This window comes from Aspergillus thermomutatus (genome assembly GCF_002237265.1).
Source record: "Aspergillus thermomutatus strain HMR AF 39 chromosome Unknown NODE_166, whole genome shotgun sequence".
Lineage (NCBI taxonomy): Eukaryota > Fungi > Ascomycota > Eurotiomycetes > Eurotiales > Aspergillaceae > Aspergillus > Aspergillus thermomutatus.
Genome location: NW_020798215.1, coordinates 46877 through 67666, shown reverse-complemented (window position 1 = coordinate 67666; position 20790 = coordinate 46877). Strand labels below are relative to the sequence as shown.

Sequence of the window (20790 nt, the reverse complement as noted above, 5' to 3'; positions counted from 1 at the left end):
CCCCCAATCAATCCTCTGATAGATCCCCGGCCACGCACCCATCAACCCCCTCACAGCCTCAGTCGCATACCCCTTCCCCCAGAAGTCCGGGTGAAAGATATACCCCAGCTCCCAGCGATACCCGCCCAGTACCTCAACCTGCCCATAGCGCAAGCCAATAGAAGCGACAATCCGGCCTGCCTATCTCTCAGTTTCCGCGCCCACACCCCCTCAACAAGCCGAGAAAACTCACCTTTCCCATCCCCAACCGCACCATTCGCAGACCCGATCTCACGAAGCACATACCCCACATTCCTCGGCGCCTGCGGCCTCAGGTACTCCTCCACCCATTCCTGCGTCGTCGCGAGATCCGCATCAGGGACCTTTTTCAGACTACCTTGCCTCAGCACTGCCGTCTTTCTTCGAATCGGATGGGTTAGGGACTGGCTTGGTCTAGGTACCTCCATTTCATGACCTCCTTCAACCCGCGGATGGCGTGGATGCCCGCCGCGTCGGCGTCAACCATCGGGTGGAATTCTAGGCGGGCGGTGCGGAAGGGTGGAGGGAATGATTCTTCCATTTTTCTTGGATTGGGGTTAAGTTATTGCGAGAGGCTGGATTAGGCGGGTTGGGTTATAGGAAATGTTATATATCTGGTTGTGGGTAGAGTTGATAGTGAGTCATCGGGTAGTTAGTGGTCAATAGTCATCAAGGCGTGCAGGTGAGACAGTAGTGAGCGGATGCGGTTGATTACTTTACAGCAACAGCAACATTATAGGTAAAGAGCTCAAGGGTCACAGAGTCATCCAGCAGAGATTATGATTACGATGTAATAAGGCTGGTTATCAGCGGTATAAGCCGTGGTATATATGCTATATAGTCTATCCGCTAAACAACATGATATTAACAATTCATGTGCATGCCATTGGACGAGGGCTTCTATATTCGGATTCTCGCCTCTGCCAAAAGGAAATGAAGAAATAACGCAATGCTGAGAGCGTCAAAATACGATGAGTCCCAATCCACCAATCTACATGCCCCGGTTGAACTCAACTTGCCCGTCCTTACCTCCTCGGCCCCAGAACTCCTCTTCCAGAGACTGGGCGCTGATTGCCTGCCGCTGAGGGAATGCTCCTAGGGCCAGCGGAAGAGCAAACAGCGACGTGGCCAGGATCAAGCCCAGATTGATCGGGGTAACCATGCGCGGACGAGCCTGGAGCCAGGCTGTCTTCTCCAGCCTCACAAGAATCAGAGGCGGTACCACCATGATAGGCGTGGCGTTCAGCACCCGACTGATGGCCGTCTCACCGACCGCGATGGTGGCGGCCTTCTTGCTCTTACCCAGACTCTGGACCGGCTCACCGGTCTCCTCGCGCTTCTTCTTCTCCTCCTCTGAGAGAACAGGGTAGACGTCGATGCCCTGTCGGATCTCCTCGCCACGCATCAGGAACACGTTGAGTGCACTGGCGCTGGAAACCGCAGCAAAGGGCACCAAACGGCCGAGAATAAGTTTCGTGTTGGGAGAAATGTTCTTCAGCCGAGGGACCAGCGCGTTGAGACCCAGGGCCACCGAGCATGACGCCGATACCGCCATCAAGTATGACTTGGCCATCTGAGATACCGACAGGGGAGTCGACTTGTTCGCGTTCGCATTGTTAATGGCGACATTGAGCGACTGGTTGGCAATCTGCCACAGAAGCGTTCCGGTAGTCTATACAGTCAGTATGTTGTCTCCTCAAGATTCAAAAGACCGATGGCTTATACCTGCAAACCTGGCGTAAGCATACCCGCCGTCACCACCAGATTCGAAAGAACATAAGCCGACATGCGAAAGGGAAGGAAAACCGGTTCGCCAGTGTCTAGACAAGCCAAAGTTAGACACACCCTTGATTATATTAAGGAGTCCAAATACCGCAAACGCACCTGGATGCAACGTAGAGTCCACCACCTTCTTCGCCCGCCATAACTCAGGAGTCATAACAGGGACATGATTCTGCTTATAAGACGAGATAAGGCGCTTCGCTTGTTCTAGACCCGACGGGGATACGAACAACATTCTAGGATATAGGTCAGCTCGTGCTACAGCAGATTGCATGAAAATTCCAAAAGATTGTGGGGATTGTGGTCGAGATAGGCTGTCTGACAGTGAGCATGGTGGAAATCCCGCTCACCTTGGATCGGAGATGTCTGCCGCATGGCGCACACGACCCCAGTAAGTGTTCAGATCATACTGCGACGCGGGAAGGTCCCGGTTGCCGGGGAGTGATGCAGACATGGGTGCAAATCACAGAAAGACGGTCTATACAAAGAACGACAGACTAAAAACGAAAGAATGAAACAGGACAGATGCTGAGCAGAAGGCGCTGAGGAGGAGTCACCGACGGAAAGCGAAAATAATTGTTCGGGGAACCACAAACGCTATCAAGGGCGGTGAGCCGATAAGCGGGGGAATTTAGCCAATCATGCTGCGCCAATTGATGTGGTTCCTTACTTGTCTCACCGCCTTTCGGACAAATGCAGGGGAATTTTGTGATCCCAAACAATGTACTGTACAAATATGGCATACTACAAGTCCAGAAGCATGGAGAGTCATGAACGTGATTGAACAGAAATGCTAGATACAATAGTACATAGGTATCACTCAGCGAGGCAGATAGGCCCCGACACATAATGAAGCAAATAGGAAATAACTTATGACAGTAATCACGACAGCGATGTATTGACATCATGCCAGTACAGACTGGGTATGTAGGACTTGTGAAAAATTGATGTCCTTTAGGGAAGATGGGGTATGTCTAATGGTTCTGATGAAGCGACGGATAGAAGAGACATTAGAAGCGGTCCGAAAGGTCGAAACAGTGAAAATGGAGGAGCCTTTCAAAGAACAGAGGGCACCGTTGACGTTAGTCATGACCAGTGACTTCGTACTCATGATTATTACATGATGTAGAGAAAAATTTCCAATCGAGTTGTAAAAGTGGAACCCGCAGGAATTACCGAAATCGAAAGGATTTATGAGCTAGAGGTGAAGTTGGTGCATGTCCGGTGGTATTGACTGGACCTCGAACCCGGTTCTTCCTAGTCGGGGTCTGGGCGCAAAATACGCACACATACACAGATGGCAGATTCGACCGCTCAAGTCCGACACACTTGGTATGGAGCCAATGGTTGCATGATTCGCTGTAATGAATAAGCAAAGAATACAAAAGGAAGAAGCTGATGTTCGCTTACCATTGGATCATGAGATGGCCACCATTGTCCATGGACTGACAAACACATCTGGTGCCATTGCTTGGGTTGCTGTAGCGTTCAGTGGTCGGAGTAGCGAGGTCAGGGTCTGTCATGGTGGTCGGAGAAGTGTTAGGTGGCCGAGAATTTAGATCAAGATCCGCACCGAAGCGTGGGGGAGACGAGCGTAGATGCGCAAAGGAGAGTGAGGACCGATTGGACCGTGGCCCATAGCCGATTGTCTGGGACCGTGGCAGTCGTCCTCTCCCCGCAAGAACTTTTCGAAGTGCGTGCTGCGCATCGCCAGAATCATCTTCGGTCTCAGGAAGGAATCCCGAGGGGGATCCAACGCTAGGGTATGTCAGATCCGAGTTTATCAGTATCGACTGTCGCTTGGGAGTCGTCCTATTCCACTCATCCGCAGCTGCTCGGTACGTGGGTCCTCTTGCAGGGCCACGAGACGAACTAGCCCAGGGCGACGCTCGGCCTGATTGTGATGACGCAGCAGTGGATGTATAGGAGCCTTTCGAATGGGGCCGGGAACCGGAGTCACTGCGGGCCACAGTAGGTCCGCCGACGTCCGAAAATGCGAAGGACGAGTTGCGGCTAGGAATAATTGGGTACTCGGAAAGATCGGCAGAATCGTATTCACTCTCAGCTGCGAATCCGTCGAGCTCCATTCCACTCACAGGGTCCGTCAGGCCAGTGGATGCCTCAGCAACAGTTTGCATCTCGGCCTTTGCTCTACCATCCTTGCCTATTTTCAAAATCACCGACTGAGAGCGAGTAGGAAAACCAGCTGCAACCGAATTCGCTCTCGAGAGCTGTTGGCGGAGGGGTTTGATGGGGGAGGACCGTCCCTTGGATGGGCTTTTGCGAATGCCACTGGAGGAAGCCATCATTCCAGACGTAGACTGTACCGATGCGGAACGCTGAGGGGGAGCAATTATAGCAGTATGAGTCACGCTGCGAGTAAGCCCCGGCCGGGGTCGACGAGGAGTAAAGTCATCGTCGTCCTCCTCCTCCTCGTCGAAGCCCGAGAGAGGACGGTTAATGCTTTGCGCACGGCGAAGCTCTTCTCGCTTGAATTCCTCAGTCTGGTGGTGATATGGTTGTCTGAGTGGCTTAGAAAAGAGTCTCTTATCTGGACTCAGCTGAGGGCCACCGAAACGGCGGGCTGGTGAAGAGAGAAACAAAGCCGGATCTTCTGCCTTGGCTATGGGAAGACGGGGGGAAGTGGAGAAAGGAGCGGGGAACAGGGCGGCATCGGAAGGAGCAGCAGAGAGACTATATGTGGGACCGTGAACTTCGGGAAGGTCAAGGTTGGCATCGATTGCTGGTAGTTGCGGGATTCGAGCGTCCTGCAAAGTTTGATTATGGTTCTGATTGGCAGAAGTTGGAGCACTCGAGCCGAAGAAGTTGATGCTGTTTCCAGACAAACTTAGGCTTCCTCCCTGCTGCTCGAGATCATTGTCCCAAAACAATCTCTGCTGAGGAAAGAAAGGGGAGGCGGATGGATCAATCGCAGCCAGGTCGAAAGGATCTGGGGAGGACTGGAGACCCGCAAAGAACCTGGGCGAAGCACCTAGCAAGCGGCTTGGGGTCTCAAGATGACCACCAAGGGGAGACGGCTTTCTGTCAGTGTCGATGACATTGTCCAACCCGGTTATTTTCCTCCTCGATGCACTGCTTGGGGGTGGAGTTTGCATTGAAGCAGCGGACTTTGCAGAGTCTACGGTCCGAGGACCGTCCTCGCCTGAGCCGCCATTAGGCTTTATAGGACGTATTCTTTTAGCCGTGTCAGTCTCCTGTTCCAAGCCCTGCAAAGCGTCCACCCCTCCAGTTCGACCGGGGACCGTATCTGGCAGTCGTAGAGGGTTCGAAGGGGTGCTCAAGCCGAACCGCTGGGGTGTTCGAAGGAACTCCGGACTTGAGGCATAAGGATCTGATGTGTCCCAGGTAACTCGGGGGTCGAAAAAACTAGATTCGAGCTTGGGGGTCTGAAAAGCGGAATCGCCGAACACTGTAGTTGTAGGGGTCCTCGTCGGGGTCTGAGGTTCACCGTTTGGATAGCTGAAGCTAAACATGATCGAAGGCTCTGTCAGTATCATCTTCTCACTGAACCACTCTGGGACGGAGTCCATAGCATGGAGAGTTAGGCGGTATCGCCAAGCGAGTTCTTATTGTATGTACCAAGGAGGGAAGAATGGGGGAAAAGGTAAGCTCCTAGTAAGGCAGCAATTGACGAGTGGCACACACACAATCCAAATCCACCCCGCCAGTGCCAGGAGAGAATTCACAGTCTGTGAGGAAATAATGGTATGTGCATAGAAGACTTCGAGAGCCATACCTGTGGACAGGCTGATCCCAACTCATGTCAGCAACCCAGTAATCCCAGCAACCATTCAATTCGAGCTGCCAGGCAACCTAATCAGAGGTCGTCCAGATATTTCGGGCGCTGAGGAATGTCCGAAAAGAGAGGGGTTCGGTGGGAATCGATAATGAGCGGACGAGTAATGTGCACTTCAGTGTCATTGAAGCCAAGCAGGCAACCGGGCCGGACGACGGACGTAGAAAGAATGTGAGCCCCTCTTGAACGAAGCAAGAAGGAGAAATTAGGACAAGATGCACAAAACGATCTAGTAGCACATATCTTGTATTCTCAGTGAGTAAAGTAGACAGCGGATTTACTAGCAAGGGAGAAGAGTGGAAAGGAAAAAGAGATCGGAGTTACGATAGGACAAGGGAGGGCAGTCGAAGGGACCCAGAGGCTCGAGGGAAGGTTGGAGCTGCCCTGGAACAAAGGGAGAAGCGGAGGTATGCCTTTAGTGCTGCTTGCCCTTTATCTGTGTCTTGACCCTTTGACCTTGGTCGAGGAGGTTGTAGAGAAAAAGAGGTAAAAGAGGAGATTGGAGGGAGAGAGAGGAGAGGAAAAGCTTCGAGAATGAATATGAAAGAAATCCAAGAGGGGAGGAAATCGTGTGTTTTTCTTTTCCTCTGTTTGTAATAAGTTAGTGACACTGGAATTTTTTTCTTTTTTCCTTCTTACTTCCGTAGATCCACCGCTACGCACTTCTTTTTTTGTGATCACTTAACAGAAATATCCTTCTCTGGATCAGACTGGGTGAAAATAATGAACGATAAATTAATCAAGCCAAACGGAAGATCCAGTCCGATTCTCCTCCACTTGGTGGACGGTGTCTTGTTCTACTTAGTGGAGAATATAGTTTTGGTGAGATAATCTCGGATATGGATTGTATCTATATGGATGATTGCGCTACAAGTTGGCAAGTCCTTGATCTGTCAGCCCATTAATAGCCTCTAGTGTTCACGTGTATTCAAGATGGTGAACCTGGTCAAGACTCAACTCATCGTTGTCAAAGCTGTTTGCTGAGCCAGGTTGAGACCTCAACAGTCCATGCGAGCGATTGCCGACCGAGTCGCACATGCCCAAGGCACCAAGGCAGCCTTGTAGCTACAGAAACTAAGTACCGATTCCAGACATCGTCATCACAACTCTAACGTGCGGGAGGACATGAATGAAGAAGGGCAGGTCATCTCCCAGCCCACCAATATGACTTATTCCATCGTCGCTAATCATGCATATTGGTGTTTCTCAAGATTATCAGGCTTTCCGATATATGGACTTACACGAAATCCGAACTAGCAGTATACAAACCTTCTGGTTCTTGGGGAGGAAGATATCCATTCGGTAGCAGGAAGCCCAAGTACAGCCAGACCTGCATGTCATGGCTATGAATCTGCCTTCGAACTGGTGTTCGTTTGTACATGAGGAACCTCCTGCAGTGCTCACCTTTATGACGAACCGGCAGACTCACAGTTGAAAGCCGCGAGATATATTTATGGTACAAACAGTCTACATCCCGAGAGAACGTCTTGCTTGTCTGCAATTAGCTCGCATGCTTGGTTGCAACACGGAATGAAGCAGGATGTTTGGCCGCCTGTCGACCCGTCCCATGGTATATTCGAGTCACCAACCCTTCGGATACAAACTCTGCAGACGGTCAGATGTACCCAGAGATACTGAACCGACCGATCTGCGTTGCAAGTAAGGTCAAAAGCAATAACTTGAGAGCTGTCTCAAAAACGCCAAACCTCCTAGCCAATATAACCCTTTTCGGACTAGTGTCTTGCAAGCTCTCAAATTAAGGTTGTAACTCACGTGATATGAGATCATCGATCTCTTATCATGGCATGTTCTTATCATGACCGAAATGAGAAGAAGAAGATTGTTTCGATTCTCATATGGCATATAGAATAACTTACTGACTTGGTGAAAGAGCTGGCACGATCGAGGTGATGGGTAAGGCACTCTGAACAGTTAAGCGTGGTTGTCGGATGAAGATTCAAGGACAATTTCCGTCAGCTGTGCGAGGCAACAAGGGAACGCTATCCCTGATCTGGAACGCTATCGTATTGTGCCTTGCGGAGTACTCCGTCAGCGATAGAAACTTCCAACCAATTGGAGAACGATTGTCAACTGTGATTGACCAACGCTCAGATGTAGATGGATCTGGCGAGCTGAGGAGAATCATCACCAAAAGATGACAGATTCTCTGAGCTCTTAGCAGTTGATACTGAGCACTTCTCTGAATCTCCCATCCTCCTCCGAGCCACGCGAATGCAACCAAGGGCAAGGAACAAGGAACCTTTGACAAGAGTGGGTCTCTACTGTGCCCCACCTTCATCTCCATCACGATCTCCAGTTGTCCTTTTCACCTGCAGGGGCAGTTCCCCTTTTGGCTGAATCCATTGGACCGTCGTCACGTCGGCATGAGGGTCTATTTCCATCAGAGATTCGCAATCATTACTAATTCAGATAATGGTAGGTGATTTCAACCCGGAGCCGTTGACTTAGGGCTGCTGTATATGCGTTGCCCCTCCCAGGCTTCCCCCCTTACCATCCTGCTGATCCGGACCAAATTCGGAAAGTCGAGATCGAGCCCTGTACTCCATAACCCAGTTGCGATTAGCCGCTCGCCGGGGTAAGACTCACTTATGAGCTGGGCCGCTTATTAGTGACATTTCAATGGCCAGGCGGGTGAGGCTATCGTGGCTAGCTTCGGACGGGACGTTCTTTTCAGCTCCAGCCTTGATCTTGCCCACAAGGCCTGAAAAGTGGACATGGAATGTTGGCATTGGCAATTGAAATGAAAATGGGTATAATGACGACATGGCCCCTGGCCAGATGATGTATTCCTACAATAACAGTTAAGTAGCGTATGTACGGAGTAGAACGGGGATAATTAGTAAATTCTCGATCTTTCGCAAGACTACGGAGTAGAGGTAGTCAAGAGATCTTTATGAAGCAGATATGTTTCGATTTGCATAATCTTTGTACTCCATAGCATAATGAAGAAATCTCCGAGGTTGTCCCCCAAAGGCAGGCAGCTAACCTGTCCTTCCCAGTTTCAACCTGAATCAACAACCGAGATCGTGTTCGAGGCGCCTAAGGCAGTAGTCTAGACTTATCTCGGCAATACTTTAGGTACGATTCATGTTGCGATTCACAATCACCGCGGAGAAAATCAAACTATTGCTGTTGGGAATGTATATAGCGAATGAATTCCTAGGTAAAGAATCTAAGGACACTGCGGTATCCTGCATGTGGCCCTGAGTCTCAAGGATCGGATTCAGCATCGCCGAAATGTACACGGAGACTGGAGACTAGAATGGAACCTTGGAAGGCAGAAGTACGATCTCATCGCGGCACCACTCATTATCGAGTCAGGATCCAGCGTGTATGATGAGGAGGTAGTGGGTTGCGCGGCCTCCTTGAAGTAGTTGCCTGAAAAGTGAGGCAGAATATCTTTGCACCGCCACATCTCCAGCCACACTTTGCACCCCGCGAATACTTATCATACTGGATTCCCATTCTTCCCTAAGTCCCATTTGTCATTGGTGCTTCGAACACCTTTTTATCGATGGTCATGAGCATCCTCAAGGTACCCTGACTGATAGAACAGCCGTCAGTTTACTTTATTCCAAGTATGGGCTCAATGCCTTCCTGTTGTCTTTTCTTTGTTGACAAGCCACCGCTCGCTTTAAATGCATGAGAAAGCCAGTCGATGAATGAATCGTGCCATGAGCCAGATACTGCGCTTTTTTGCCAACCTCTTGAGATCTACATATTTCATCTTAATCCCTTTTCCCTTTTCCAATCTCTCTTAATTTTTCACATTGCCAGTGAACCCGAAATGGCGCTTCCATCAGGCCGAAGAAAAGGGCCCCGGAAACATGCTCGGCGTCGAAAGACTCGTATCAAGAATGGATTCGCTTCCCCCAGATCACCTCAATCTATTTTAGCCGAAGCCCGAAGGAAGACCTCTTTGAAAGCCCGCAATCAGGGCGGACTTTTTGGTACTACGAGCAACACAAAAACTCGGGGTAGCCCACAACCGTTAAAATATTCAAAATATGTAATGCTCCCTCCTTCGACGGAGCCTCTTGAAGAGGTATGATTGTGGTTTTATGCATATCCTATCACTGTTGCGCTACAGGTCCGACGGCAGGATCCTAGCTTAGCTTGCAGCTCTAGTTCAATACTGACACTGCGTCCCAACAGAATTGCTTCGATAGGGAACCCTTGCCGGAGAACTATGTCTTCGTGCCAAAGGGCGATGTTTATATTACGCGACACTGTCGAACTCAGACCAAAGAGTCTCATCGGGTTGTCTATGTTGTCTATGTAAGGATTGTCCGCGCCTTCTGCTTCCATCATCTAACGCATCGCAGAACAAAGCGGGAAAACGAAATATTGGTCTCCGCGTACCGAAAGATGTGTACGCTGCTGTTCTCAAATCTGCCGCCGCGACTGCCGATTCGCGTGCTCATGCTGTCAAAACACGAGACGAAAAGGACCTGTCGCGAGCTCGGCAAATTTTGCGCAACAAGTTTCCACTCATGCCAGCTGAGTCCCTGGAGACTATTGTTGATCACGCTTTCCTGAAGCGCTCTGGACGAGTAGGGAGGACTACAATGAAAACAGACGAACAAAAGGCCAATCTGGCTGTCGAAGCACATATCAGGCACACTCATACGCCTTACGACTCCCTTCTCGATGCGGGAAAAGAACGGCGTGAAGCCAGAGAAGCGGTTTGGGATATGGTGCAAGCAATCAAAACTGCCTGGGAGGGTGGGAACACTCAGTCTACAGATCTTTTGGCCCTGCGCAGTCGTGCTGATGGTCAAAAAATGACACACCCTGCTGACGACGTGATCTGTATTGACTGACGGCCTCTCGAGCGCGAGGACTTCTTGCATGTCGCAACGACCACACGACATGAAACCTTGGGTAGAGGGCTTTCTCGACTGGTGACACTTGATTATCAGCAATGGCCCTCATGATGATGATATGAGAAATGAATCTATCTTATGTATCCTAACATGCATAGAGTACGATCTAGAATACACATAGACAGGCGGGTGATGATTCACCATCTTCACAGTCAATGTATTTAATAATAGTGTTTGTTATTCAGTTCTTCCAGCAATGGTTATCAATTGTAGATGAATTAGGCTATTCGAGCTTGTCATGCTCTGTTCTGTGGGCCTACTACAATAATCTTACTGAATTACATCTCCTTGCCATAAGGTACATTGAACAAGAATGAAGATATCCATTGGTAATACTTCAATGAAAAAAAATGAATTCGACCAGCGCCGCACACACTCCAAAATTGCAGACCAAGCAAAAGAGACATACCTTTTCCGCAACAATAATCCCAAGCAATCCTAACTCCAACCAGTATATGACAACTTGTGGTTCGTTGTGTCGCTCTGATACAACCTGTTTTTCTCTCAGTCAGCCCAGTCCACCAATTGAACTCTGAACTAAAGAGACAAAGCCAAGAAGGGGTCACTGTTGAGCAGTTTCAGGCAGCTCAGCTTTGAGTTTCTCTTCCTCCTGGCTGTCAGAGTCTGTCTCCTCGTACACTACAACAGTAACAGTGGGGAGCTCAGGTTCCGGCTCGACCATGTCACACCAGAACACACGCACCGGACCAAGTTTGTAGGGGAGGTCGAACGTTCCCCCCATCTCAAGCTTATCAAACATGAGCATGAGGTGACTCTGAACCTCTTCGAAGAGGCCTTCCTCCGTGGGGAAGGCGTTTGTGGTCCCGTCATCCTGGTTGATCAGTTCATAGTGGAGGAAAAGGCTCTTACGCCCTGGAATGGGGTGCCTCGGGTTGCGGAACTGCCGCGATTCGAGACGGGCTGTGACGGTGCTATATGCATCGTCAATGACGTCTATGATTTCATCGGCCTGGGTGGTATACTCCATGTGAACGATAATGTAAAGTCCCGGTTCGATGTTGTACGGGTTCGGCCAGTCGATATAAAGACCGGCATCTTCCATGCGCGCCTGGCGCTCGTCCTGCTCGGTCCACTGTGGAATACCCATTGCTGTTAGATTCTGTAAATTTGGGTTTGGATATGGTACTCAACGTCTTAAAGGGTTGATTTCGGGGAATTTGCGCACAGTCGGTGAGTTGCTTTCAAAGTTTTTGGATTGGAGAGAAGGGTGGGAAGATGGAGAGAACAGAGTAGTTCGATGGTTGAATGATCATTCGACTGGTGAGAAAGGAGAGCGACTTTATAGCTGAAGTTATCAGCAATCGACCTTGAGCAGAGTGTAAGGTGGTTCAATTCCATGATGTTTCTGTGTTGGATTTCCTTCTTAGGCCACCAGAGTCTCATCGTCAACAAAGCGATCCTACCCAACATGTCTCTCGTCCTAAAAGAACCATTGTCATGCAAACATGCGAATCATGCCGGAAAGACAACACTTCATTAGCTCGCCATAGGATGCCGTTGCGACAGACAAGGAGCCGATTCCATGGAATTGTTGATCTGAAGTTCCTTGTCCACTAGCAAAAGTCTCATTCTCGACAAAGGATCACTTTCCGAGTGTCTTTATATTGTAGAAAAGCCCTTGTCGTAAGGCATATGATAGAAAAACAACATCTAGATGTCTTTTCATGGGGCTCCATGGGTCATGATAGTGATGAAAGCCCATTGTGCTTTCAGTGGGTTCGTCCCAACAGTTATCAAACATTGCTTTGTTTCGTTGATCTGGTCTCTGAAGACTTGTGGTGTTTCAAATCTGGGTCGAATTGTGAGACCCAAATTTCTACAAGGATGATCTTTTGAGCCTCAGAGGGCCTTTGTCCTTGGTTTATCTGTAGCATGTTGGTCTTTGTTGATTGTGTTTCTTTGACTTGGCCTGAGGAGGACAACATCTGCCCTATGTTCTTGCCCTAATTGCCCACTCGAATAGGATTAGTTCTCTACTTAAGTCCTTTGATATGGAGAACTTACTACCTTATGTGTCTATCTACCTAGCAATGCTACATGATGCCTAGCGTTCACATAGACAGATCTAACAATCTTCATTTTGCTAGCATTTTGACTGTTGCTGTAGGGAATGATATAATTAGTGAATGATCTATAGATTACCCTTACTTATTATTAGACAACATCTAAGGTAGAGATTATGTTTGTTTGGTCTGATACCCACAAGTTATCTTAACTAGTTTCTGGAACCCGCCGGGTCAACATGGGAATACCCTGAAGCTCAGCTCTTTTTCTCCATGCTTCCTTTGTTCTTTAGCCGATCCGGCGTGACCTGACAGTGCCGAAGACTTTGACAGCAGGCGTGCATGCGTAGATCACCGACAAGGGAGGACGTGGAAGAAGGGTTTGTGGGAATACTTGTTTGGCTAACTTACACGAATATTGGGTAACTGTAAGCGTAAGGTAGGCTCCTCCGAATCCAATTAAACGATGTCACATAAGAATTGACCTTCCTATCTTTCCACTCGGCGACTAGAGCCACTTCAGTGTGATTTGGTCAACATCCGCACGGATCTTCCATTGCTTTTTGTGTAGCAGGAGGTTTCATATGCAAACACAAGCCTCATCCCCATCGCCCACCCCACCCTCTCGGGACCTGATGTTGATTCCATTGTCCAGTCTGGAAACAGCCATGCTGATTTTGACTCGACTGTAACGAAGAACCGACCTAAGCGGTAGGAAAGCGACAGGATTTGGGTCCTTCGCAAGGCAGCAGGCCGACTATTATGTATCTCGGCAACTGTTTCTGTGGGTTTAATGCACAGAAGACATGGGTTGAACTTCATAACCAAATCTGAAAGACCTAGAAGGGGGTTGTTGCTCTAGGAGCTGGAGATAGTAAGACGTCCTTGATCCTCTCTCAGCTACTCTATTTCCTTCTCAAGTCTGGGCTAAACTCAAACCAAAGGAGGAGATAAGCTACCACTCATCTGTCTCATCCCACTTTGCTCAAAATGAAGAATATACTGTATGTTGCCTTCCTCATTGCAGGGGTTTCTGCAACACCGTCGGCGACCTGCAAGGCCTAGAGAGCGAGATGCCAGAATCCGAACGCTGAACCCCGCGAATACTACTGAGTCTCAATGAGAGGCATCTAAAGTGAGATTTGCGCAGAGCCTTCAAGATTGGACCAGACAGGATCAGTGTAGCCGAAGAAAATGAGATTGCTTCCGAGGGCTTTAAATATTGAGAATAGGAATCCGTAGCACTAGGCTGCAGAGATCAGTATAGCAGATTTCCTGCGTCACTTGAGGCACGACGCCAGCCCTCAAACGCAAATAGAAGTATCAGTCGCTTCTCCTTGAGTCCTTTTCAGATAAGGAATAATGGCTTGAGCTAGAGTAGACACTTCGTTCTCCGTAGTAATGAGTTGGTATCAGAAAGTCCCAAATAGGATGTAGGGCTAGCCCTGGTCATTGCCGCTTTCGGTAAAGGCAATTGCGGAGATTGAACCAGTTCTCCGACCAACTTACTACAGCTCCAGATCCAGTATCTTCGTGCAGCGACACCTGTATCTCAACAATGGAGGGCGCCGATATTGTCGAGTCGCCGCGCAAGCGACTCAGGACTGAGGATACCCCCGTCTCGGACGATGTTGTGCTGCCTCCCTCCACTGTGCCAGCTCCGGAGGCGGAATTGGTGAAGATCTCCGATGGTGATGCTCAAGCATTGAAGGAAGTCGAGGTCGGAATCACCCAATTTGTTAGTGCAGACAACGTGGGATTTTCGGGAGTTTTGAAAAAGAGGTACAACTTAAACTTGAGATACTGAAAATCAAGTTAACCCGCTTTTCTCTCAGATACACCGATTTCCTCGTCAATGAGATTCTTCCGTCCGGTGAAGTTTTGCATCTTCGGAATTTGAAACCTACCACTTCGTCTGCAGAAGAAAACAAGAACAACAATGCAGATATCAAGTCGGAGGCTCCTGCAGCGGATACTACCGCAGAGTCGGCAGCCGCGGGAGAGAAAGTTGCGCCAGCCGCCAAAGAGGAAGCCCCCGCTGCCGAGTTCCAGCTCTCAGAGGAAGACAAAGCGCTACTGGAGTCATTCTTTGGCACCGAAGCTACCGAACGAATTTTAGCCCTACATACCCGTGCCATGTCTAACCCCAAAGCGAGACCGAACGAGTTGGGTCGAGTGAACACCGTCGTTGTCACGGATCGCGACCTGCGCATCAAGATTCACCAGGCAGTGCGTCGCATTTTCAATTCGCAACTCGAATCACAGACGGACAGTGAAGGCATGATGTGTATCTCGGCCGCTCCCAACCGGAACAAGCGCAACACCCAAGGTGGACGTGGTTCAGGGCGCGAACGAGGCCGGCTCAACTTCGAGGAGCTGGGTGGCTCCTATCTGCATTTTACGATATACAAGGAGAACAAGGATACCATGGAAGTTATATCTTTCCTGGCGCGTTCAATGAAAATGGCCCCGAGAAGCTTCCAATTTGCCGGTACTAAGGACCGACGTGGTGTGACCGTGCAGCGAGCGTGTGTAAGCCGGGTCTTTGCCGATCGGCTCGCAAAGCTCAACCCTACTCTTCGCAACTCGGCGGTGGGAGACTACGAGTATTGCCGCCATGGCCTTGAGCTGGGTGATCTGAAGGGTAATGAGTTCGTCATCACTCTGCGCGAATGCGCTATTCCTGGCGTGGACCTTCAAGATCGCGAAGGTGCTCTCGCGAAGGCCAAGGAGTTTGTGGGATCCGCATTGCGAAACCTCCGTGAGCGGGGCTACTTCAATTACTACGGACTGCAACGCTTCGGGACATTTGCCACTCGCACGGATATGGTCGGCGTGAAGATGCTCCAGGGTGACTTCAAGGGCGCCTGTGACGCAATCCTGCATTACAGTCCTCATATCCTTGCCGCAGCCCAGGACGGCAACTCGACCTCCATGATTAGCACAGACGACAAGGCTCGTGCGGAAGCGATTCACCTCTTCCAGACCACCGGCAAAGTCACCGAGGCCGTAGAGAAACTTCCCCGGAAATTCTCTGCGGAGAACAACCTGATCCGACATCTGGGCCGCGTGCAGAACGATTATCTCGGAGCTTTGCAGACCATTCCCCGAAACCTACGTCTGATGTACGTGCACGCTTACCAGTCACTGGTCTGGAACTTCGCTGTCGGTGAGCGCTGGCGGCTCTACGGCGACAAAGTAGTAGAAGGCGACCTCGTCCTTATCCACGAGCACCGCGAGAAAGTCGAATCAACCGGCCTTGAAGCCGAGGTCGACGCCGACGGCGAGGTTGTCATCAAGCCAGCAGCGCACGACAGCGCCTACTCGGCCGAAGACATGTTCGAGCGTGCCCGCGCCCTAACCGCCGAGGAAGCCGCCAGCGGCAAGTACTCCATTTTCGACATCGTCCTGCCGCTCCCTGGATTCGACGTGCTCTACCCCGCCAACGAGATGACCAACTTCTACAAGCGCTTCATGGGCAGCGAGCAAGGCGGCGGTCTCGATCCCTTCGACATGCGCCGCAAGTGGAAGGATATCAGTCTTAGCGGGGGGTACCGCAAGGTCCTTAGCCGGATGGGTGCGGACTACTCAGTGGACGTGAAACTGTATTCTCAGGACGACGAGCAGTTCGTGCAGACGGATCTGGAAAAGCTCAACGGCAAGGAACCAGCTACTGGGCCTGATGCTGATTCCGCTGACAAGATTGCCGTGGTCCTCAAGTTCCAGCTCGGGTCGAGCCAGTATGCCACAATGGCGCTGAGAGAGTTAATGAAGGGCAAGGTAGTGGCTTACAAGCCAGATTTCGGGGGTGGAAGATAGTCGCTTTATCCGATCGTGTACATACGAGCCTTAAAAAAAGGAGATAGACAAAATTCTAGATACCACGTGAAGGCATAAAAATGCTATAATGATTTTTCAGTCCACGTTGTTGGTACGTGCATAACTTCATTCCTTACTCAATTTGTAGGTACCGACAAGTATCGCCAAATAGTATCATTCAACATAGAACAAGGGCAATGCCCTGCCAACCTCCAAAGTAAGAGCTCGCTGCTTATTAAAATTGTCCAATGAAACTAGGCCCAACCCATTACACTTCGCCGCATTATCTGCGCGTCTCATGCTCGTCGTCACTGATGGAAGATACGGAGGAGATATCATCTAGATCACGACTATGCGTGGCTCCCCGCCTGTCACTCAGACCCGACACCTCAGACATGGCATCATCCAACGGATGATCAAACGGCGAGCGGGGACGATCTTCGCTCCCGGCTTGCCATCCAGCTGTGACGGGGCTGGTTTCCGGCCGCCCAAATCCACTTTCTGGTTGTCTAGACTCTGTGACTCCAGCTGGAGCAGCAGGAACGGACAATGTAGATGGTTGGGATCTGGACGTCTCATTTATTTCATGACTGTATGGCTGGGTCGGCGGAACGCGATTGGTTGAGGCGGCTTGAGAAGGATAGGGGCCTTCGAAGGGGATCTCATGGGAGTGTGCGTGTCCGACATTCCATGAAGAACCATTGTGTGGCAGCAGGTTTGTTCGAGTTGTCTGAGCCATATCAACTTGGAGGTTCGATGGATTCTCCTGTCGAGTTTTCCGACGACGGCGTCTCAAAAGAAGGAATAATGCTCCGAGGAGCAAAGCAGCGCCAACTATAGACACTGGAACAGCTATAGCAATTGTCTTCGTGTTGCTGCTTCCCGAGCTGCTGTCTCCCGTTTGGGGAGAAGTTCCAGATGATGATGAGATTGAAGAGGTTAATGTGGTCGCTGTCTCGAGAACGGTTGTGATTGATGATGTGAGCGATGTTGGGTCATATGTCGTCTCGATTGTTGGCACAATGACATCTGTCAATTCGGGTGTGAACAAAGATGTCTGCGAAGATATAGTGGTTGCCTCGCCATACCATGGCGATGACCGCTGCCATTCAGTAGTTGGTAAAGGTATATTGTGTTCATTGGGACTGTCCAAAGAATCCGACCCTTCACGACCATTCATTCTGTTATACCAATCTGTGCCCGTCTCACGGTTCGGGATAGAATATAAGAGAAGCACTCCCTCGGATGATTCAGCGTCGCATAATCCAGTTATTGAGATGATGCAATTCTCCTCCAGACTCGCTAGACTCGTACCACAGTGCAGTCCAAAAGCAGGAAGCCCTCACATTCAAAACATGCTCAACCGCCAAAGTTGTTTATTTCCGAAAGCTCAACAGGGTGTTAAGAAATTAGATACGCATGCACTTGGAATCTCTCCCACACTCTTACCTCGAGATGATAATCTGGAATAACAAAACTGACGAAGAGGGGTAGAGTAGGGAAGCAGTAGATCATTCCTTGTGAGAACGACAACAGAAAAGAAAAAAGTCGCCAAAGGGAGCGCTGACATGGCGCAGCAGCTTCAAGCGGTTTCCAAGTATAGAGCTGGACAATGAAAGGGCGGCGATCAGCAGCCAATCAGCGGAAAGTGAGGCAGCCGCCTGCTCTGAACACGAGCTGCTGCCCACTGTGTATTCGTAACACAATGGGACTAAAACCATCGCTGATTGACTCTTTCAGAGGTCTTGATACTCATTAACGCTGACGCGTGGCATGATGCTAGCATCAGTGTTTATCGTAAGGCTCCATGATGTCCGAGGGGGTTGTACAGGCGCCTCGCTCAACTGAGGCGGCAGTACTTCTGTTCAAGTGAAGACAGACCGCGCGGTCGCAGTATGTGGGCTAGAATCAGCAAGCAAGAAGACATATCGACCCGCGTTGTCTATTGCTTTGATCGGCGGATTAGCTTAGGCTGTTTTAAGACGAGAAATGCGTGTCGTTGGGGGCCAAATGCTTCAATTGTGGGACAGAGACACTCTAGTCATCGTCACGCAAGGGTTTGAACTCTAATATCAGCTCAAGCAACATCTTTCCATCTGGCCTTGGAGATGAAGTTCTACCTCGTATAAGTGAGCATGATCACGAAGAAAACAAGAAAAATCATGGAGCGAGAGGGACAGGGAACGGTCACGTGATGCGCGGAGATTAAGGTTGGAGATAACTGAGAATGCGGGGCGGTGTCGACGCCAGACGTCGCTGGATCACCGATCCTAGTTTGATCAGCAACATAACACGGTTGTGCTCGTGTTCACTCCATTGTCTTTATCTATTGGGATACATTTGAGGTCACGATGAGTGGCTTAAGAGGGGCTCTGAAAGAGGGCTGGCACCCTAAGGGTAAGTCTGGAGGAAAAGAAAGCTGGCGGGGAGACTTTAAAGGCATCAATCAAGTGGTTCGTACTTCCTCCAATCTTTTGCGCACATTCTACATTTGGCATTTGCTGACGCTTGTTTTTCGGTATAGGCGGGATGGATGGGAAAGGGAAAGGATAGGGACAGCGAGCAAGAGCAGCACGTCTCCCGACCCCTGTCATCGCTCAAGGACCCATCCGCTTTCGGGCCACCACCGAAACACATTGCGGTCCATGGACCTGGTGCGGTCCCGAATCAGACAACACCGGATCGCAGGGGACTAGGGGCGCCTCTATCTCAGGAACAGATCCAGGAAGCGCAAGCCCGGCAGCAGGAGCAGAACCGAGCTGAGGAAGACGAACCCCAAAGACCAGCTGGTCCGCCGCTACCCTACCGAGCAAATACGACAGGTATAAGCACGGATAATCTTCCACCACCTCCAGTCCGAAGAATGCATTCACCGGCAAGTTCCGTGTCCTCTGCAAGTTCTAGGCCAGTGCCGAGCGTTCCGCCTCGGATTCCTCCTCGCATGAACTCTACTCCACAGTCGCATCCACCAACTCCTCCCCCGGCATATTCGCCATCAGAACCGGCTTCTGAGGGACTTCTAGATCAAGGCGCTGTCTCTCGTCTGTCAAATGCTGGAGTATCAGTTCCTGCACTTGGTATTGGACACGATAGAAGCAACACCACCGGTGGAGTAGCCGGCCAAGCCTCAGTTAATGAGCTTCAAGCTCGCTTCTCGCAAATGAGGACAGGCTCATCGCAATCTCCGTCGCAAGCCCCCTCCCCGTCGGTTCGGGAAAGCACAACACAGCCCGAGTCATCCGCAAAATCTACGGTGAATAACTTGCGCGAGCGGCATAATGACAAGCTTCAAGCCGGCAAAGAACGAGTCCAGGACTTCAATGACAAATATAAGATCACACAGCGCTTCAATAATTTTGTCGACGAGAAAAGGTCAGCAACCACATCCATCTCATTCAAGCAATTCCGGCCTCCTCCTACACCCCCGCACCCTAATCGAAGCCATCCGTCATCCGACTCAGTAGAAATAGACGCATCGAACCAGCGAAAGGCTCCACCACCTCCGCCGCCTCCCAAGAAAGCAGCGATGCGATCAACTCCTGTCAACGCTCCTTCTCCATCATCACCTGCGCCTCCGCCGCTCCCTTTGAGTACCAAACCCCGCTAGCAGAGGTTAGGGCACCGATTGTCAATCCGATTGTATTTCTTGCGTTTATCTATCTTGGATATGTCTGTCAAGTTCGCTCCGATGTACGATAGATCAAGTACATCTACATTCGGGGACATACACCCACCAACTCCTCCAGCGCTAAGTTTGGGACGGATTAGCAATTCGCGGTGGTAGGGCTTGCGACGAAAGTGGAAAAACTTTGCATTTGCTCCCAGCACTGCTCAGCCAATTGACATGAATAGGGAAGCCTAGTACTGTCTTCTGGCCGACTGGCTAGACTATTCTACCGTCTCCAGCGGAAATCACAAGCCTCTGCCTTGCCATACTGTAGTTCAGGGAAAGGCAATTCTGAAAGCTATCAAAATGAACACTACCAAAAATCAGATACATGCTATGCTGTTCACCATCTTGGAAAAAGTGGTACTTAGACGCATTTAAAGGCGAGCTGGAGATTTTCGAGTAGGTACCTAGAATCGGCCAACCGGCATGGTGTCTAATAGGTTGATAGGCGTCCCTTGCCTGCACCTTTGTGTTGGTTGCATTAGTGCAGTCATGCAGTGAGTCTAGAATTGTTCAGGGGTAGAAGCGTTGAATCAATGATCTCGCAAGCCTCGGTTCATTGTATATCGATCAGAGTATAATTGCCATCATTTCCCCTTTGTTGGGGTGAATCCTTGAAATGCTTCATGTGAACGATGCCCTGAGAGTTAGGGCATACTACCTAGTGCTACCGTGCTAGAGCAAGGGAGAGTTGTTGCCTTGATGCCTGGGCCCTGGTGGCGTTGGGGTTAAGGCCTCGAGATCACGAGTCAT

The 20790-nt window shown here is 50.1% G+C and overlaps 8 protein-coding genes across 8 annotated transcripts; 3 read left to right on the top strand and 5 right to left on the bottom strand.

The window, feature by feature from the left end:
* Positions 1-38: 38 nt before the first annotated feature.
* CDV56_106835 (GNAT family N-acetyltransferase) lies at positions 39-559 on the bottom strand (the record flags this gene model as incomplete). The annotated part of the gene is made up of 3 exons (XM_026760454.1): positions 39-176; positions 233-372; positions 441-559. Coding segments are annotated over 3 exons (397 nt in total), but the record flags the coding sequence as incomplete, so codon positions are not given.
* Positions 560-1009: 450 nt separating this feature from the next.
* Positions 1010-2254, bottom strand: FSF1 (sideroflexin family transporter; the record flags this gene model as incomplete). The annotated part of the gene is made up of 4 exons (XM_026760360.1): positions 1010-1690; positions 1744-1838; positions 1903-2036; positions 2151-2254. The coding sequence occupies 4 exons, from the start codon at positions 2252-2254 to the stop codon at positions 1010-1012; spliced, it is 1014 nt and encodes a 337-aa protein (XP_026612584.1).
* Positions 2255-3206: 952 nt separating this feature from the next.
* Positions 3207-5294, bottom strand: CDV56_106570 (PHD finger domain protein; the record flags this gene model as incomplete). Its single annotated transcript, XM_026760189.1, has 1 exon — positions 3207-5294. The coding sequence occupies one exon, from the start codon at positions 5292-5294 to the stop codon at positions 3207-3209; it is 2088 nt and encodes a 695-aa protein (XP_026612583.1).
* A 4356-nt stretch (positions 5295-9650) lies between these two features.
* On the top strand, positions 9651-10461 carry CDV56_106235 (DUF2293 domain-containing protein; the record flags this gene model as incomplete). Its single annotated transcript, XM_026759854.1, has 3 exons — positions 9651-9683; positions 9794-9916; positions 9964-10461. 3 exons carry the CDS (start codon positions 9651-9653, stop codon positions 10459-10461), a joined length of 654 nt encoding a protein of 217 aa, XP_026612582.1.
* Positions 10462-11086: 625 nt separating this feature from the next.
* Positions 11087-11632, bottom strand: CDV56_106160 (uncharacterized protein; the record flags this gene model as incomplete). The annotated part of the gene is made up of 1 exon (XM_026759779.1): positions 11087-11632. The coding sequence occupies one exon, from the start codon at positions 11630-11632 to the stop codon at positions 11087-11089; it is 546 nt and encodes a 181-aa protein (XP_026612581.1).
* A 2474-nt stretch (positions 11633-14106) lies between these two features.
* Positions 14107-16367, top strand: CDV56_105840 (pseudouridine synthase PUS7; the record flags this gene model as incomplete). The annotated part of the gene is made up of 2 exons (XM_026759459.1): positions 14107-14330; positions 14384-16367. The coding sequence occupies 2 exons, from the start codon at positions 14107-14109 to the stop codon at positions 16365-16367; spliced, it is 2208 nt and encodes a 735-aa protein (XP_026612580.1).
* A 283-nt stretch (positions 16368-16650) lies between these two features.
* Positions 16651-17547, bottom strand: CDV56_105759 (uncharacterized protein; the record flags this gene model as incomplete). Its single annotated transcript, XM_026759378.1, has 1 exon — positions 16651-17547. One exon carries the CDS (start codon positions 17545-17547, stop codon positions 16651-16653), a length of 897 nt encoding a protein of 298 aa, XP_026612579.1.
* A 1171-nt stretch (positions 17548-18718) lies between these two features.
* On the top strand, positions 18719-19974 carry CDV56_105581 (uncharacterized protein; the record flags this gene model as incomplete). The annotated part of the gene is made up of 2 exons (XM_026759200.1): positions 18719-18820; positions 18892-19974. The coding sequence occupies 2 exons, from the start codon at positions 18719-18721 to the stop codon at positions 19972-19974; spliced, it is 1185 nt and encodes a 394-aa protein (XP_026612578.1).
* Positions 19975-20790: the final 816 nt, after the last annotated feature.